Source organism: Tenrec ecaudatus, chromosome 13 (genome assembly GCF_050624435.1).
Source record: "Tenrec ecaudatus isolate mTenEca1 chromosome 13, mTenEca1.hap1, whole genome shotgun sequence".
Classification (NCBI taxonomy): Eukaryota; Metazoa; Chordata; class Mammalia; order Afrosoricida; family Tenrecidae; genus Tenrec; species Tenrec ecaudatus.
This window is the reverse complement of record NC_134542.1, coordinates 137,299,218-137,319,031: the sequence shown is the minus strand read 5'-3', so window position 1 is coordinate 137,319,031 and position 19,814 is coordinate 137,299,218. Positions and strand designations below refer to the sequence as shown.

General features: G+C 43.0%; 2 protein-coding genes across 3 annotated transcripts in view; both read left to right on the top strand.

The window, feature by feature from the left end:
• The window catches only part of NCKAP5 (NCK associated protein 5), a 965,306-nt gene that overhangs the window by 206,851 nt on the left and 738,641 nt on the right, over nt 1–19,814 (top strand). The gene's annotated exons all lie outside the window — the stretch shown is intronic.
• Nucleotides 10,071–10,787, top strand: LOC142424876 (nucleophosmin-like). Of its 2 annotated transcripts, XM_075530231.1 has the most exons (2): nt 10,071–10,613; nt 10,674–10,787. In XM_075530231.1, the coding sequence occupies exons 1-2, from the start codon at nt 10,071–10,073 to the stop codon at nt 10,785–10,787; spliced, it is 657 nt and encodes a 218-aa protein (XP_075386346.1). The 2 variants fall into 2 exon arrangements, with proteins under 2 accessions (XP_075386346.1, XP_075386345.1); XM_075530230.1 differs by having other exon boundaries at nt 10,071–10,787.

The following is a 19,814-nucleotide window of genomic DNA, read 5'->3' as shown; positions in this document are numbered from 1 at the left end:
AGAATAAATGGATTAGCAAGTGTCTGACTGAATGGATGAATAGATAGATTAGATAGGTAGATAGGTAGATAGATAGAGAGATAGATTAGATAGCTGCTGCCAGTCCACTCCAATAAATGGTGTCGTTACACAAAGCAGAACAATATATTGTCTCATCAGCATGTTCAAGTGCATCCTTGTAGTTACTGTGTCAATCCATCTCCCGTACCCATGCCGGCCCTCTGCTGCTTCAAACGGCGTGTCCTCATCCAGCAATTGATCCCCTTGGTGATGTACTCCCAGAAAGAGGGTTGCATAATGTTCATTTTGACCCAGCGGGTTTTCATTGGCTGGTTTCAGAAAGTAGATCATCAGATCCTTAGTCCTAGTCTATCTTGATCTAGAAGCTCTTCCTAACACTGTCCACCATGGGTGAATCTGCTGGTACTTGGAAGACAAGTAGCACGTGTCTAGGATCAAGGGGATATAGAAGCCAACCCAATAAGACAAACTCTAATTAAGGACGGTAGCTTTCTTAAATAATGTTTAACTTACATTATTTAAAATGTATATTTTTATTGCATTGAGGACATGATGATCCAAAGTACTTTTTTTGGAAAAACTGTTGCACCGCACTATGCGGGGTAGCTAATAAAAAATACAAGGCACGGGTTGGAGATAGGGTTTGAGATATAAGAACACAGCTCCTTCACATGTGTAAAACAACATCATAGTGTTCACTATGTGCTTCCATGTAAAAGCTGAACTCAAAAAGATAGCCAAAAATCAAAGAAAGTGCAAGTATGTGAAAGGAAGGGGTCTTCGTTGGATGCTTTCCACTTGGCCAGGTCACATCAACGATGAGGTCTCAGGAATGCTGGACACTGGGGCACCATGTGCAGTGGGGAATCTGTGGCAACATCGATTTTTCCAGGTTTGTGAGCATATAGAACAACGATTGAAGACATGTTCAGGCAATTATGCCAATAAATAATCCTAGTCCTCTCAATATAGTAAAATCTTCTGACCTAAAATGAAACTCAAATGACAAAACCTCAAATCTACAAATCTACTATAGAATATTTCCAGCAACATCTGAACATTCTGAAAACAAAAATCCAGGCGAAGAATTGCTGATGGTTGTGTGTGATATGAAATCCTATTAGTAGGGATTGTAATAAGATGATTTGTCAGTAGATAGATGCAGAACTTTTTATTCAAATCTCAATACATTTCATTTGCATATAAAGTGGCAATTTACACTCAACAATAACTAGCCCTGAAGGAGTGATATTTAATAAGAGAATGCCATTTTCCCAGGCAGACCATAAACATTTTCTTTAGGGCAATGGGCAACAGCTTAAGATAGCCTCATAATCATTCATGTAAAGGACTAGGTCTTTACTAAAGTGAGTTAGAGGACATTTAAGCAGCAACAATGCTGTCTTTCATTAGAATGAACGATCTGGGTTCACTTATCCACCATTGTAGGAGTTATAAACATATAGGTCAATGAGCTATTAAATTTTTATTTATTTTTTTATTCTATGTGACGGTCTCAATTATTTTAAGTAAAATGATCAAAACTGTAAATATTTTATTTCACACCATGTTAACCACCCCAGAATTGTTTTCTCCTGCATAGAGGCTGATGGGGATTAGTTTTTAGCTAAGATGATGACGTGGTATAGAAACTAGTGAACATATATCTGGTTGATGATTGTGGCCATTCCGGGCAGCCTCATCACCCCATTTTGGTGGCTCAGGTAGTTGGGAGATCTTGGGACCCAGAACTGTTTTCTAAGATTTTAGGACATGTTCCTCTGAATAACTTCTCAATAATTTAGAAGTTACAATATTATCTTAAGTTAGAAAAAATGAAGTTTAACTTATCTTCCATAGGGTAATTTTGGTAGAGGTGTTCTATTAGGAGTCAGAAGGTTTGACAGGTGGAAATGCTTCCATCATTATGAAACTAGATAACCGTGGGCGAGCCAGTGACCTTCAGTAGGACTTTCTTATGCACTACTTTATGTATTAGACCAAGAACTAAGAAATGTATAGGCCAAGACTGATGGAGATTTGGCTCCTTAAGCCAACATGGTTTGTAATGAGAACAGCAAGAGGGTATGTATCCCAAACCAAAATGGAACAAGACTGCTGCTGAGATAGGGCAAGGCGATTGAATAAATAATGCTAGCGACCGAGGTTGGCATGCTGAGCATCTCAGAGTCTCAAAACTCACTGCCATCAAGTTGATGCAGACTCATAGCGACACTCTAGGACAGGGTAGAATTTCCCCTGGGGGTTCTGAGACTTAAACCCTTTACAAGAGAAGAACACCTTCTCTTCCTCCTGCATAGCGGCTGGTGGTTTCCAACTGTTGAGCTGGTGGTTAGCAGCCCAATAGGTGATCACTATGCCACCAGGGCTCCATGCTGAGCACAGGAAGGAAGAATTAGAAAGTTAATGAGTTATGAGAACAACAATAACAACAGAAAAGCAGGTGTCAAGTCAATTCTGAATTGACTTGATAGCAATGAGTGAATGTCAGAAAGATACATAGAATTGTCAGTGACTAATTTTTTCATAAGTAGATGGCCAAGTCTGGTTCCAAGCTTTAGCTGGGTGAACTTGAACCTCCAACCTTTTAGTTATCAGACAAGCATGGTAATAGCTTGTACCATCCAGTTTCTCTAATATGAGACCACTCATAAAGCAAGCATACTGACATTACCTGTGGCAGTTACTTAATCTCCTGTCAATTTGTGAAGGGGTAGAGTCTAACCTGTCAATCAGGCCATAGCCAATGAGGCCTCCATGTGGGCATGACCTTCTCCTGAGGATTCTGGGAACACTGATGTTCCTACTTGGAGGCAGGAGATTCTCTCTGCTTCGTCTTCATGTTGACAAGCCACATAGAGCCATGCTTATGGAGTCAGAGCCCTGGAGCTGGGGGAGCCACATGGAGACCCACACCAGTGCTCAGATGCTTCCAACACCTCTGTATCCACAAGACTTTCAACCCACTGGCCTGTGATCTTCCTGCATTCGGCATCATTGCATGTGTTGCATGACTCCAAAGAGGAATTTATGGACTGGTATCAGACATATGGGCTACTATTGAACTTATAGGCTTGAGCTGGACTGGTCTGGGATATACAATTACACTTTATATAAAGCTCTTTATACACATGAGTGTCTCTGGATTTCTTTCTCTTATCAACCCGGACTAACATATTACCCTATCTGGCCAGCTTTTAGAGAGAACTGTGCTTAACAATCTAGGGAAGAGATTGACATGAGAAGATGGGACCAGAGAACATGTAAGGCATTTTAGCCTTAAAAATGGAAAATGTCTTCTTAGGTATTATGTCATAATCTAGTATCTTCCGCAAATTCTTCATGCCATTTGGTAACAGTATCTATAGTCCGAGCTTCATAATTTCAGACCAATTTTTATGAAGTCTCAATCCTAATTCGCCTGTTTCTGTTTTGTTTGTTCTTATTCAAATTCAATCCTCTTGAGTTTGCAAATAACCATTCTAATTAAGAACTGTGTCCATTGTTCGGCCCAAATTAGTTTGATTACTAACTTTCATAGAAACTCATCTTTCAAAGCAGTTCACCCCAAAGCCTTGGCTTGGTGCTCAGCGTCCACAAGAAGCTTGTTTGTTTGGCTAAAAGCTATGATGTTAGAAGAGAGGGGGGCAACTCAAATGGTCCTTTTGTTCTTCTATCTCATCAACATTTGAACAATGGATCCTGGGCCAGTTTTGCAGCATAGGCTCTTCTGAAAATTTCATTCAGATTGACCATGGGAGATGAATTGGTTGGATATTTAAAATCTGCTTTGTTTTGCCCCGCTCCTCCTCTCAGGCAGAGGATTCCTGCCAAGAGCCTTTTCCAGCAGAGTTCTCTCTGAAGTTTGGCAGTCCAATTGAATCACTGTCTGGCCACTGACCTAAAAGCAACATTCTCTGAATGGGAACACAGGTTCTCATTCTTATGCTCAGTGCACAGAGCACGTACCCCCATCCTTCTACACTCAGCAAGTCTTCTCAAAGGGAAGGTCATGGTGCCCAACCAGCGTCACCGCCAAGTCTGATCTAGCCTGCCTGCCAGCAATTTGGGCAACAGCATTTACTTGGGTATGCATTAGCTGGCCCTTTCTCCTCTCCTTTCTCCTCTCAAATCCAAATACTCCTGACATGGGTACATTGTTGTAATTTGTGTCTTATGATGCATACAGAATTGTGTGGGATGCATCTTGCCCTAGGAGTCGTGGTGCCTCATTTATTTGGGTACTCATTCAAAATGTATCTATTGAGCCATTAACTCGTGTCATGCAGTGCACTTGATGCTAGGAAAATAGCAGGAATTGTTGTTGTTGGTAGTTGCCATCCAGTGTGCTCTGACTCTTGCTGTCCTGGTGTACAGCAGTGCACAGACGCTGTCCTCTTTAGGAGGGCGGCATGCTTGAACCTATTGAATCCCTAGTTATTATGTCTGTTCATCTCATGGAAGATTTAACCCATTTCCCCTGACCTTCCACCAAATATGATGTCATTCTCCAGTGACTAGCCTTTCCTTATTACATGTGTTCAAAGTAAGCAAGCTGGAATCTCATCATCTTCACTGCTAAGGAACACTGTGAGTGTGTTTTTTTTCTAAATAGGATTTGGTCATTTTCTTGCACTCCATGGTAGAGTCAATATCATTATCTGAAAGAACTGGACTGTGTAGGGAAAGATGTGAATAGATTATATGATATAGTCTTGAGTTTTTGTTAACTAAATTAATTGTGATTGACATAGCATCCTAATGCTAGGGATCCATTGTGCTATCCTGCTGGTAATAAAATAAACCATCTCAGAAGCAGGAAGTGGTCTCTCACTACAGGGTGGGGTGTGGCCTTTAGGCTTTCCAGAGACTGAAAACACCAAAGGAGTGGCAGCAGCAGAGCCAAATCATCAGACAGTGGAGAGTGGCTTCCTGGCCCATGAAAGAATAAACCTGAGCGCCTCCAGACACTTCCTGAAAGCAGGACGCTATCTTGTGGAGTAGGATGCCTTCAAGCACTTTATTGAGGGTAGGGAAGGCCTAGGTTTGCTGACCCACAGAGATTAAAGAGCTTTGTAACATTTCTTGAGAAGGGCAGGCGGCTGTGTGGCTGGACTGGAGAGAGGCGGGCCTGCAGGTGTAGCGAAGCAGTCTGTCAAGTGGGCATTTTTGAGACTGAGCTGTAACTTGTTAACTTCTCTGATAACCCCCATCATCTCACAGTCTGTGAGTTCTGTCTGGCCATTGTAACAGATTACAATTACAATTTTTGGGGGAGGTGGGGCCTGGTGTTTCGGTTTTTAGGCCCGTTCCTGAGGTTGTTTGGATGCTAATTCAGAACAATTCATTGGATAGACCGCATCAGTTCAACTTTCTTGGAGAACAGCCTCCACTCTACTTTCAGTTATTAAGCTTTACTAATTTAATCATTTATCATCCTAGTTGTAAATATGAGAAGAATTCAGACCTACAGATTATAGGTTAAGACACAAAAGGTATTGTTTGAAAAACAGGCCGTTGTTTCGAACCCGCCAGTCGCTGTGCAGGCTTGTAAAGATGTAAAGGTTTGTGTGAAAACCCAAAGGGGCAGTTTGTCTCTGTCCTGTAGGGTCACTATGAGTCAGACTCAATGGCAGCAGGTTTTATTTTGGGTGTGGGAGGCTGTGCAATAGAGAGAGAATCCAGTTGGATACTGCAAAACTAGAACAAGATTGCGAACAGGGGTTGGGGGGTGGAGGGGGAGAAGGAATTGAAAGAGCACATAATTGGGAGGTGAGTGCAATAGTTAAAAATGTAAGACTTCATAGCAATTTCCATACATATTTTGAAGATCTAAATTTGCCTTCTTCAAATGATTCAGTAAACATTTCAAAATACCTTTTAATAAATAGAAGTCAATGGAGACTTCACGTTAAATGTTTCAGAAGTGAGATTAGATTCCAAACTTGACTAGAAATATTCTAACTTTTAAAAGTTTCTGTGCGCAGGTGGAGAGGTTATGCCATCTTATAACAAGAGTGGAATATTTTAAATTTAGTAAAAGAGTTTGAACTCTGACAGATCCGTTGTGGGTTTCAGAAAATTGGGGTCTTTGTTATACCAAATTCACTACCAACAGTGAGCTATACTTCATGACGCCCCTATAGGACAGAGTGGAGCTTCTCCTGTGGGTTTCGGAGGCTGTAAACCTTTATGGGAACCGGAAGCCTCGTCTTTCTCTTGTAGAGCACCTGGTGGGCTTCATTAGCTGACCTTGTGATGAGCAATCAAACACAAAGCCCAGTACTCCATTAGGGCTCTTCATTTATTGTGTCGTAACTCTTACACCTGGCCCCTTTGTAAGATAAGAAGTTGGACCTGCCTACTACTCAGTTCCTGATAAAGGTGAAGTGATACTTGGGGAAAGTTCAAAGTTCACGTAATTTGTACTGTTCTAATATATCTTTGGATCAAAGTCCACCACGTAACGTATAACTTGACTTAAATCTTTAGTACAGACTATGTTTTTAAAAGGCAGGCATACGCTTCCTCTGTTTAATGCTACCACTACATTATAATAGCCTGGTGTTTTTTGGGTGAGCAAAGTGAAAAGTGATGTATGGCACATCTTCTGTTTCTCAAAAAGTAGAACTGACAGGGGGCAAATGGCGCCATTTTTTAAAGCAATCTAACATTTGATGCATCAGAATATGTGTTGGTTGTTGTTATCAAACCCAGCAGGGAAGCCGAGCACGCGGCATAGGAAGACTGATTACAGAATTCGTCAGGAAGGTTGGCGGGTGTATTTAGGTCTGGTCTGACCCTTCTAGGACTCATATTTGGGTATTGATTGCTGATGATCATTATTTCCTCGCTCCCTTTGAAGTCAGAATTGTCAGGCATGGCCTCCACATCATTTACTACATAAGCTTATTAGCTCTCCATGTTACATTTTAGACTCAATCTGAGTTTGATCTTGACATATGATTACATCCTTCTTTATTATTAAGATCATTTTATTGGGGGCTCTTACAACTCTTGTTACAATCCATACATCAACTGTATCACGCATATTTATACATATGTTGCCATCATTCTTTTATAGACATTTTCTTTCTATTGAGCCCTTGGGATCAGCTCCTCTTTTTTTCCCTCCTTTCTCCCTCACGGTCCCTTGATAGAGTGTAGATTGTTATTATTTTTATATCTCACATTGACCTGTCTTCCTTCCCCTCTGGTTTTTGTTTCATCCTTTTAAAATTCAAATTACTTTAGAGCTGTGGGGTTTTGTTGGGTTCGGTTTTTTTTTCTTTTTACTGATGTCTGAGTATGGTTCTATTACTTCTGTTTATCTTTTTTAAATTGTTTATTTCAATTCTTTAAAAAATTTAAATGTAAAACATTTTATCTTCCTTTTATTTTCAGAGACCTTTTCCCCTCTACTTCTTAAGTCGTTTACAGCGTACTTACGCCGTCTGCAATTTCCTCTCTGAAGTTTCTATATAAATTTGGTCTTCACTTTTTAAAAAATGTCACAGCATAACCATGAATTTTATTGTTGACAATACTATTTTCTCTTACTCCCATAACAAATACAGTTCTCTTCATTCATGCTCGTCCACCTTTCTCCTAGCTCATTTTAAAATATTTAATCATTCTTTGTCTTTCTAAATTATTTTCTTCATGGAGTTTCTCTTTAAAAAAAAGTTTTATTGGCATAGAATCCATATATACAATTCAGGAGGTCAGTCATATCAAGAAGAATTGTACAATCATGATTAGCACAATCGCCGGTAGACATTTTCATAGTTCTTGTGCTCACTGTTATTATTACTTCCCCATTTCCCTCCAGCCTCCCCTGCCAGGCCCTTAGGAAACCGTGAGGGCAGGTCCTGTCTCCGTCACTCCACCCATCCTGGACTGGAGCGGCAGAAAACATTCACAGGCAAAACACAAAGGAACAGAAGAGCTAGCAGCAATAACAAAATAAAACAGAGGAGAACCTCAATCAAAAAGAACGTAGAAACTATTAAAAAGTAGGACAACTTTGAAATGGATCTGAATGACAAAGTGTTAGATTTCCACCCAAGTATACATGCCATGGGACACTTTTCACGGAGTCTCTCTTAAAAATTAAATTTTTACTAGTCATTTTGCCTTTTTTCCCTTCTCAGTTCATGCTAAAAATTCTAACTGCATTCTTAAGATAGTTAAATATTTTTAGTGGATAAGCAAAGTAGTAGTCGTTTGCAAGAGACAACTTTGAAATGCCAATGGCCACATGTTAATAATTCTTTAAAATTAAGGACTTTGTAGAAATTATAAAGTAATATAAAGTTAATTAAAAATAAACATTAGATAAAGATATCTCTAAATATAATGATTAACATATTTTTAAAGAAAGTTAGATATGACCTTGGAAATAATATTCAATCATGTTAAAAATATGCCAAGATTATTAAGTCTGTAAACATTTAAGTAGTAATAAAAAGTTTATGGACAAACAATGTGTATCCATTAGTTAAAATTGCTGGCTTTGATAATATAAAGGGAGTAAGCTCCAATTAAATTAGCAATTAAAATAAAATTGACACAATATTAATATCAAACAAATATTACTGACACAAATTTTAACTTCAAGAAAATTGGTACTTGTGATCTGACAATGTTTTATGTAATTAATAACATTTTAAATAAGTGCTCTTGTATTACTTGCCTGAAAGTCTTCTAACAGTTCAGTGACAGTTTTGATTATATTTAAAGTTAAACTGTCCTTGGGAATCCTATTCCATTTCTTCTGGGAAGAGAGCCCAGGCTGGCAAACTTCAAGAATTCAACACTCATTAACAAATTTATAAGGCTATGCACATAGCTTAGTAAAATTGTTTATAATGCTGTATAGCTTTGATCACATTCAAAAAATGACAGTAGCACAGTAGAGATCATTACCCATCATATGAGAGATCATTGCAAAATACCGGGGCCCCAAAAGAAAAGGTTGATATGGGTGTTTTAGGGGGTGTTGAAATATACTGTTGTCTGAGGATCGAGAAGAACAGGAAGAAATACCAGCTGTTGGCAGTGCAGAAGGTACCGAGCGATGAGAGCCAGCTGCAGAGCAGAAGGACGGATGGGGCCAGGGTCCGACAGTGGATTTCCTGGTTTCATGTAGAGTGCAGTGTGGGTTAGTTAATTCAGTACGGTGGTGCTATTATTTTCCTGTTATCTTTTTAAAACCTCTAAGTATGAATAAAAATAATAGTTATCAGTCCTGACTTGCCAGACAGAAATTTTAGAGAATGAGAGAAAAAAAAAACCTCACAGAAATTGTTAGGTTTCTCTCTGCGGCCTAAATCTCAGCCTCGGTCCTTGGCTCCACGCGAGAAAGATTTCACACCGAAGCCGGGCTCGTGATCCAAGTGAATTTAATGAAAGTTCAAAGAAGCATCAGGTTTTACGCGGCACCCATAGGATTCCTTTGACCATGCGGCCTGGCAGAGACTGCTCCAGGTCATGCAAGGATCTCTCTCCTCCCACGAAGACCACCAGACCACACAAGCAAGCCAAGACAAAGAGACAAAGAAACCAAGCGCCCAAGAGCCCAAGAACCCAAGAGGCCTCTCCCTTCCGGTCCCTGCCTTTTCAAGGGTTCCCGGGGGAGGTGTGGTGAACGACCCCAGGTCGATCCCATTGGCTGAATTGCAATCACCCGGCACAGGTGGGCTGCTCCAGGTGTAACGCCCATCCAAGCCCACTGGCGGGAAAATCCAGCTTTTGTCTTTTGCTGGCTCTCCTGGGCATGCGTAATGGACTTCCCAATTCCCTAGGCTAAGCTACCTAACAAAATTAGCAGCGCATAAGGGAAGCATAAAAACTAGTCTTTTAGAGTATTAAGCAAAATAACAGCCCAGCTTCATAAAATGTAATCTACTACGAGTCTTTAAAAGTCTTGTCGCTGGTGTGATTCCGTCCTGCGCTGCTGTGTACAACAACGGCCGTGGTTTACCTCCGATTTCCCTTTCTCTCACCAAAGTACGTGTCACCACCCCATGGAAGATTCGATGGATGTGGACATGAGTCCCCTGAGGCCCCCAAACCATCTTTTTGGTTGTGACCTAAAGGCACACAAAGATGATCACTTTGAGGTGGGTCAGGATGGAAATGAGCACCAGTTAGCTTTAAGGACAGTCAGCTTAGGTGCTGGGGCAAAGGATGAAGTGCACGTTGCTGAAGCAGAAGCAATCAGTGATGAAGGCAGCCCCATTGAAGTGACACTGGCCACTTTGAAAATGTCTGTACAGCCAACGGTCTCCCTTGGGGGCTCTGAAATCACACCACCAGTGGTTGTACGGTTGAAGTGTGGCTCAGGGCCTGTGCGTGGTAGTGGACAGCATGTAGTGGCTGTGGAGGAAGATGCAGAGTCAGATGATGAAGAGGAGGAGGATGTGGAGCTTTTAAGTGTATCAGGAAAGCGGTCTGCCCCCACAAGCGGGAACAAGGTTCCACAGAAAACGGTGAAACTTGCTGCTGATGAAGAAGAAGATGAGGAGGAGGAGGATGACGATGATGAAGATGATGAAACTGAAGAAAAAGCTCCAGTGAAGAAATCTATATGGGATACTGCAGCCAAAAATGCACAAAAGTCAAACCAGAATGGAAAAGACTCAGAACCATCAACACCAAGATCCAAAGGTCAAGAATCCTTCAGAAAACAGGAAAAACCTCCCAAAACACCGAAAGGCCCTCGCTCTGTAGAAGGACATTAAAGCAAAAATGCAAGGAAGTATAGAAAATGTGCACTGAACAGTCCAGGGCACTGCTGGCAATGAAGCACACAGATGGGGAGAGGAAAAGGAGGGGTCATTGAGGTCCCTTCTGAGTCTCATCAGCAATGCAGACAAGTCTTCTAGGTTAACCTCAATCCCAGTTTCCACCCATCCCCCTCACAGGCGGGAAGCTATCTCATTCTGCTTTCCCTTGAAGCAGTGCTCCACATTCTGCTCTCATGTTTCCCTCGCCTTCCTGATCATGTTTTATAGCCGTTGTATCTCCTAGCTGTTCAATAAATATTTGAATTAACAAAAAAAAAAGTTGGTCAGAGAGTTACCTTGTCCTTCAATTTCATTTTTTCACAAACACTTGAGGCTCCCTCGCATAGCACTTTGTTGCTAAGATTTACCAAATTCAGCAGAAAAATATAATCGAAGTAAAGCTTACTTGCCTATCAGTTTCAGAGGGAGGGATGCTGTACATATCTCTGTCTGTAATTTAGACAGCAAACAAAACAAAACAAAATAAAAGCCCTGAAATATAAAGAATAAATAAATGTGTACTCAGAAAAACTAAAAGCATTTCTTTGGTCTCTCTGTAAATTAAACTCCACATTGTGGAGAGTTAATTGTGAAGAGTTAATGCAAACATGTACCCAACTAGGCCAAGCAAACTTAACCCCAACTTGCTCACAAGTAAAGAAAGATGAATAAATAAAACCTGTACCCTAATCCTTGCAAGCAGAAACTAGTGAACATGGAGCTTATAGACAGTTCTGCGAGTGAATGAGAAGAACCTGAGGAAACTGGAAGTCCTTTAATAAAACTGGCAAGAGCCTCTTTCACTGATCTGGAGCTGGTTGAATTAGCGGGATTAACTCCAGTGGGTGTGGGTCTCTGAGGCTTTGGTGACTAAAGAGCAACCGTGGGCGCCTTGCTGGCATCCACGTTGGATGTTTAATTTCCCTGGGATTCACCTGAAGGGAATATGCCTCTGATGCTGCCAGCTATGCCAAAACGCTGCACCATAAAACTCCACGTTTGCTTCGAGTAAAATAAAGAGGCTTAATGGAAATATAGGCATCATTTGACTAGAGATCATAGACTCCACTGAAGTAAAACCAATGAATATGAAACAAAGGTGCAGTGGACATGAAGCTAGCTAGAACAAAGAGCCTAAGGTATACGTTTGAAATAAGGTTACTGTGACAGTTACATAATCTCCTGTCAACTTGGGGTGAAGTCTAGCCTGTCAATCAGGCCATAGCCAATGAGACCGCTGTGTAGGCATGGCCTTCTCCTGAGGATTCTGGGAACTTCTGTATTCATCCCTAGAGGCGGGAGACTCTCTGCTTCGTCTTCCTGCTGACAAGACACACGGAGCTACATTGATGCAGCCAGAGCCCTGGAGCTGGAGGAGCCACATGGAGACCCACGCTAGGACTGAGATGCTTTCACCACCTCTGGGTCCACAAGACTTTCCACCCACTGGCCTGAGATCTTCCCGCATTCAGCCTCATTGCATGGCTGCGTGAGTCCAAAGAGGAATTTGTGGACTAGTATTGACATATGGAGTAATATATGACTTATGGACTTGATCTGGGCTGGACTGAGATGCTTTCTTAAAGTGCAATTGCTCTTTGACATAAAGTTCTCTCTTACACACATATGAGTCTCTGGATTTGTTTCTGTAGTCAACGCAGACTAACACAGTTGCACTCTTAGGTAACATAAGATGGTACTAAAGAGGGGTTGATTATAGGAAATGTCTCTGACAAACAGCTCCCTTAAGTGAAAACTTTCTTGTAAGCAGTTTCCAAGGAAACTTGGATAAAAGTAGAGCCAAGGTCGTTTCCTGGGATATCATTTCTGCTTTTTTGGCATGGATGGAAGATCTCTTGGTAGAAAGGGTATGAGTAGACCCTACGGAACCCTTGATCGATATCATGGATTTTCTTTTACCACAATCTGAAGGCCATGAGCAGTAGCAGGGGTACCAGTTCAGAGGCTGTTGCAGTAATCCAGGTGGGTTGGCATGGCAGCTTTGGGGTAGTAAGGAATTCCTGGGCTTGAGGTATATTTTCAGGAGTAGGCAGACAAGATTTCCTAATAGCTGTAATATAGGGTATGTGATGATGAGAAGGATCAAGGGCAAGGGCAAGACCAAGGCCAAGGATTTTACCTGTGCTGTTGCTAGGGCAGCATTGCCAGGACAGCATTGGGGGAGGCTATTGGGGAAGCAGTTAAGGAACGTAATTCCCTCACTCTGTGACAAGGAAATAGAGAGATCATCCTAGACATAGGTGGAAAGATACATGGACACAACTCAGCCAAATAAAGCTAACGTTTATCAAATCCTGTCTGAGTGTTAGGGACTGCACATGTATGTCATCATTAAGCCCTGACAACAATCTTAGAAGTGAGATGATACACAGTAAAACCCGTGAAGACCCAGATCCTTGTAAAGCAGAAAGCCATGGAGTTAGGCTGGGTTGACTAGAGAAACAGTAGATATACTCATATGTGTGTAAGAGGTAGCGTTATAGCCAAAGAGCAATTATATGTTGAGAAAACATCCCAGCCTAATCCAAATCATCTATAAGTGCAATCTTAGCCCCCATGTCTGATACTAGTCCATAAATTCCTCTTCAGGCTCAAGCAGACCATGCAGTGATGCCGATGCAGGATCAGAGTGGTGGGTGAAAAGTCTTGTGGATCCGTTGGCAGTGGAAGCATCTCAATGCTGGCATGGGTTTCCATGTGACTCCCCAGCTCTTGAGTGTGGCTCCTCAAGGCCGGTGAAGGAGAGAGAGGGTGTGCGGCCCACAGTGATGGAAAAAGGAAACTCCCTCGGGAGAAGGCTATGCCCACAAAGAAGCATCATCAGGCTGCGACCTGACTGACAGACCAGACGCCACCCCGAGCCCTACTGATCAAGTTGACATGAAATGATGTAATTACCACAGCCGCCAAAGAAGGAAGACATGTGCTTTTCATTAAAACCCGTGTTTGTTTGTTTTTTCCAGTGGTGACTACATACAGTCACAAGCGGAAAACTCATGAAGCCTAGAAAAACTCAGTCATAGCTTGCTCATGCCGACAAGTTTTTCTGTATTACTAATACTGCTACTGCCAGAACTATTTAAATATCAATCTTTTGGAAAAGATAGCATTTTCATACTTGAGTCTACCTGACTATAAAATAGGGTCTTAAAACCCGCATATGGACAGACCCACAACAACCCACAGAGACAGCAGTCTACGGAGAACGCATTCCAAGTGTTTTCACGTTTGCGTTTTCCTGAAGCCTTTAACCACTTTGCTTATGCTGATCTTGAAGCTGTCAGCCGGGATTGTATCCATGTAGTCAATAACTATCACATAAGTATCCATTCTGTAGCAAGCATTGTACTGCTTCTGGGAGTATCCTGTTGTGCAAACACCAACACCTCCCGAAAGCTTTATGTTAGTTCTAGAAACAAACACATAGTTAGATTTCCAGTAAGCCTTTCCGGGATCCCCAGGGATGGCGAGGGCTGTTACTAGAAGACAATGACGTGGTCCAAGGGAGGGGTGAAGAGGAACCGAGCTAAGACTAAGAGTAAGAAGGTGAGCCGGTGGCTTGCTTGGCTACACGCTGGGGCGCTGACCTCAAAGGTTGTAGCTGAACCCCCCAGGCCCTTTGAGCGAGAAAGATGAGGCTTTCTGTTGTCTGAAAAGTCCTCTAGTTCTGTAATGCTTCTTTCCCCTGCCCCATCATGACCCCAATTTTACCTTAAAAATCCAGCTAGACCACAGCATGTACATTGGTACAGGTAAGAGCTCTCAACACAGGGAAGCCAGGACAGGCAAACCCCTCAGGACCAACAATGAGAGTAGCGATACCAGGAGGGGAAGGGGAAGGTGGGGGAGAAAGAGAGAACCGATCACAATGATCTGCATACAACCCCCTTCCTGGGGAACAGACAATAGAAAAGTGGGTTAAGGGAGACATCAGACAGTGTAAGTCATGAAAAAAAATTATAAATTATCTACGGTTCATGGGGGAGGGAATGAGGGCGGGAGGAAGGGAGGGGAAATATGAGGAGCTGATACCAAGGGCTCAAGTAGAAAGCAAATGTTTTGAAAATGATGATGGTAACATATGTACAAATGTGCTTGACACAATGGATGGATGTGTGGATAGTGATAAGAGCTGGAAGAGCCCCAATAAAATGATTTTTTTTAAGTATAGTCTTGAAACCTTGAGGAGCAGTTCTCCTCTGCCCTGTGAATTGAAATGGCCTCAATGGCAGCGGGTTAAAGACAAAGAGGAGCAAAGAGGCGACTTGAACTCACCGCCTCAACTGCCATCGAGTCAATTCCATCTCGGAGCAGCCCTGTAGGACAGGGTAGAACTGCCCCTGTGAGTTTCCAAGACCGTAATTTGTCATGAGAGTATAAAGACTTGTCTTTACTCAGAGAATGAGGCAACGGGGAAGGAAATTAGGCAACGGGGCAGGTGTTCTCCAGGCAGAGAGAATACCAAGTACAGGGCTTGTGGAGAGTCCGGTCCCAGGAGGAGGACCCCCTGGAACCGAATAGGAGGGAGACCCTGGACAAGATGGATTAGCACAGTGGCTGCTACAATGGCCACCAACAGAGAACAATTGCAAGGACCATGGAGCCCAGTGCAGCGCTTCACTCTGCTGTCCTTAGGGTAGGTTGCCGTGAGTCAGGACGGATCAGATGGTACCTAACCGCAGCAGCAGCAAAAGGGCCTGTAGCAAGAAGACCCACTGGACACCCCGGGAATCAAGAAGTCCGCAGCACAGGGGTGCAGGCATGGCACCAAAGGAAAGTGAAGGCGTAGTAAGATAGGACCAAATAGTAGAGTCATTGGAAGGGGGCCCACAGAACTCCGCATGCAGACGGCCCCACATGCGGAATACGAAATAACTGGATGCGCTAGTTTGTCAGCACAAACAGAGGTTGCCATGAGCCAGAGCCAGTTAAAACGGCGTATTTGTGGTGACTCCAAATGTAATCAGAGAAACTGGAAGGAGAGTTTCGTGGACTCTCTGTTCTAATTTTGCAACTTGTCATGAGTTTTAAATTATTTCAAAATAACCAGTTACGTTTTTTCTTGATTTTCTTTTGTTTGGGACTTTTGTTCTGATAAACTCACACTGGCTGCTAAGAATAGGTAAGAGATTGGAGAGCTGTAAAGGATAGAATTTGGAAAGGGCATTTAGTCTATCCAGGGGGCTTCAAACTACGGCCCGCCCGGTGTTTTTGCCGCTGATGCCTTTCCTGCTTAGCAGCCGACTAGTCCAATGTGCATAGGAATTTGTTCATAGTTTTTTTTAAAACTATATTCCGGCCCTCCAATGGGTCTGAGGGACAGTGAACTGGCCCCCTGTTTAAAAAGTTTGAAGACTCCGGCCTGATAGGCCAAGCAAGAGTTGAGGGTAAAATGCAAGAAGGTAGTATCAAACACAAAACCCAGTCCCTGAACCTCCATCTTTCAGTTGATTCTGCCTCCTGGCCATCATATATACGGTTTCTATTTATGGGAGCAGATAGCCTCACCTTTCTCCCAGGGAGCAGCTGGTGGATTGGAACTTCTGGCCCTTTGGTAAGCTGTTCACTACTTAAAGGAAGAGCTGATCCAAAAGGTGCAGGCTACTCTGGACATCTTATTCCTCGTATTCTCTAACAGGCCCTACCAAGAGGATTTCTAGGGGGGGGGGGAGGTGACTATGAGTCAGCATTCACTCCGTGACAATGAGTTGACAATCAGGTTTTCATTATAAACCAACAAAGAGTGACTAGCTCATAACAACCATCTAGAGTCCTGGAAGAGAGAGGATTTTGGAAGCGGTTTCTGCTCCTTGTGTTGCTACTTGCCGTCCAGCAGGCTCCCGCTCTCAAGGACCTCCTGGGCAACAGAAGGAAGCACTGCCCAGTCCTGAACCATCCTCAGGAGGGTTGATAAGCGTGAGTCCATTCTGGTGACCACTGTGTGTTTGAATTTCAGCCATCTTCCAGCAGCATAAGGGAAGAGAGTCTGTTATGATCCAAAGATTTTCCTTGGCTGGCTTTTGAAGCAGATTGCAAGGCCTTCCACATGACCGTGCCTCTTCTGTGACCCTGCTAAGATCTGACATACCCCTGGCATCCCTTTCAGCATGATAGCTGCCACGGGGCAACAGATCCACAAGCGCAGGAGGTCATTCTCTTGGTTGGATCTACTTTAGTGTCTACACTCTGTGGAGGGACTGCTCGGGGTCTACATGGAGGAGAGCTTTGTTGCTTTGTCCAGGAACACAGGGCACTGTGAGAGCGTGGGAAGAATGAGTGACTTGTGGCGATCCAGGGGCACGCTACTCGACAGAGCAAAAAGAAGACAGTGGGGCCAGGAGAGACTGGCTTGCAAGGGCAGCCAGAGTGACGGAGGAAATGCCAGTCTATTGCTTTCTCTATCTCTTTGCTTCTTTTTAGTCACATAAAACAATGCTTTCTCCCAGTCAAATCCTGTATAATGGGGGGTTATAGGGATTTAATTCATCACATACAAATAGTGTGTGTGTGTGTGTGTGTGTGTGGTATAAGAAAGGAAAACAGTGAAAGGCAAATCGTTGACAGGACAGTTTTAGAATGTTAAGGAGAGGCAGAGAAGGATGTGTGCTCAAAATAAATTGGAAAAACAAAACTGGGCTTCAGTTATTTTGGGGAGAGGATTTCTTATATGACATAGCACACAAAAGAAGACTCCAGAAGACTCCAGCACTGGGGGACTTCTACCAAGAAGTAACGTGGTATTTATTTATTTTTGCTTATTAGCCTGCATGTCTTTGGGAATTATCTGAACTTTAGTTCTTCTATTGTTACATGCCTTCTTGTGTCTTATAAATCCTGGCCATCAGAGCAGAAAACTGCAGCCTTAAGATAAATCACTTTCCCCCATGTCAGACTGTCCTTGGTTCACTAACCGGCGGCAGGGAATTATTGTTTGCTTTGTTGTTGTTTTTATGGCATGGGTGGCAGTAGTTATGGAGAGAGAGAGGTCTGTTTGCTTTGAATCCGTCTTGGTTTAAACCCTGTAATTCTCATGACCAACAGTGTACAAACTGCAGGTTGACTTCCGGCTTAATGGTGGCACAATGGCAGTGGCAGGGCTCTTTGGTAATGGAGGGCAGGGATGACATTGGAATGGTATTGTTGAAGCACAGTAATGTGCTTCATCATCTCTAAGAGCCAGAGAAGGAAATCCAGATTTTGTGTTTTGCTACCTTGTACCACCTGTGCCCATTGCCACCGATCCAGTTCTCACGCTCTTTATTCCACGTGGACTCCTGGTGCCACCAGGTTCTACAGAGGAGATCTGTGCTCCAGAAAGTTTAGGTTTTATTCTGTGTGTGTTGGTTTGGTTTACTTCTTTGATGTTGTTGGGTGGTTTAGAACCACCAACCTTTAGGTTAGCAGCCAATCATCAGCAGTGCGCACCTCCCAGGGACCATGCCATCACAATTGATAGGTGAGTAAAATCAGTGGATATAGCTGTATAATACTGGAATTATTTTAAAATAATTTTAATACTTTTTAGAGCTAGCCCTTTGCTTACGACGGTAATTGGTTGTACCCTGACAGTCTTTTGTTTGAACGTTAGAAAAACGTTAAAACTACCAATAAGAGACCTAGCAGAGGAAAGAAAGGAGGAGTATGCTTGTCGAGAGTCTTCTGGGTTAAAGTAAGAACAACCAATGAGAGCAGTCCACATAGAACAAGTGTCTGAAGCACGTTGCATCTACCTAAAGGGAGCTCTGGCAATGCAATGATTAGAGTGCTCAGCTGCTAACCTAAAACCTGTACTTCAGTCCCTCCAGCCAAGCTTGGGGGGGGGGGGATGTGGGACAGTCTGTTCCATAGTGATTATACGCTAGGGATCACTACGGGGCTGTTCTCCTCTGCCCTTGACAGCAGTAGAGTTATGAATTTCAAAGCAAGGATATTCTTAGAAGTTGCCTTATCCTTGCCTCACACCATTTTTTTTTTTTTTTGCCATGTGTTGGCTTTCATCCTTCTTTTCAACTGCATATGTTGTGCTGGGTTGTCTAGAAAAACAAATCCAGTGACTCAGAGATGTATAAAAAGAGCTTTATGTCAACACGTCATCTTATCCCAAAAGACAGCATCCCAGCCCAGTCCAATTCATGTTCTGAAGACCAAGGCAAGCCAGGATGTTCTTCAGGCTCATGTAACTGTATGCTGAAGAAACAGAAAGAAAGGGAGACTTCAGGAAGACCACAACCTGGGACGGTGCAGAGTTTCTTAGATTCAAGGTTAGTGGGAACACGGGCACCTGCAATTCAAGGGCATCTGCAATCCAAGGGCACCTGCAATCCTTGGAGGCTGCCTCTTAAACAGGCAGAGTTCCTGCAGACAGGAAGGCAAAAGGCAGAGGGAGGGGGCGGTTCCCAGTTTCCCTGCTTATAAGAAGGCCACACCCCCAGGGAGGCAGCACCAGGCTGTGACCTTACACTTTCATACATCTTCAAGGTGATGCAAAGTCTAATTGGCTGTCGTTTTGTTCATCCCAGAAGATGGTTGCCAAATAGCTCAAGTTGATCACCTCAACTCAAGAGACCATTCCAAACCCACGTGTAATCTCTGTCACATAGTACAATGCCTAGAAGAAATAATCTGCCTTCTCTTGATCTAACAAATTGATCTGAGAGCAGAGGTGACCTGAGGAAATGCGGCTGCCGTGAACCTAGCTTTGTGGGTGAAGAAGCACTTATGAGAAGAAGAGGGCTACTGAAGGTGAGGTGCTTGGGTGGCACACGTGGTTTATGACTGGCTGCTAAGCAGAGCGTGGCAATTTACAGCACCCCACAACAGCTCTGCGGAAGGAAGGTCAGAGATCTGTTTCAATACAGCTAACAGCCAAAAAAAGCCTATGGAGCAATCTCCTTGTAACACATGGACTTGTGTGTATTGGACGATTGTGCTGTGCTTGTAACACATGGACTTGTGTGTATT

What these genes read in the sequence shown, in the direction of transcription:
- LOC142424876 (XM_075530230.1), top strand. Translation starts at nt 10,071, where the DNA reads ATGGAAGATTCGATGGATGTGGACATGAGTCCCCTGAGGCCCCCAAAC.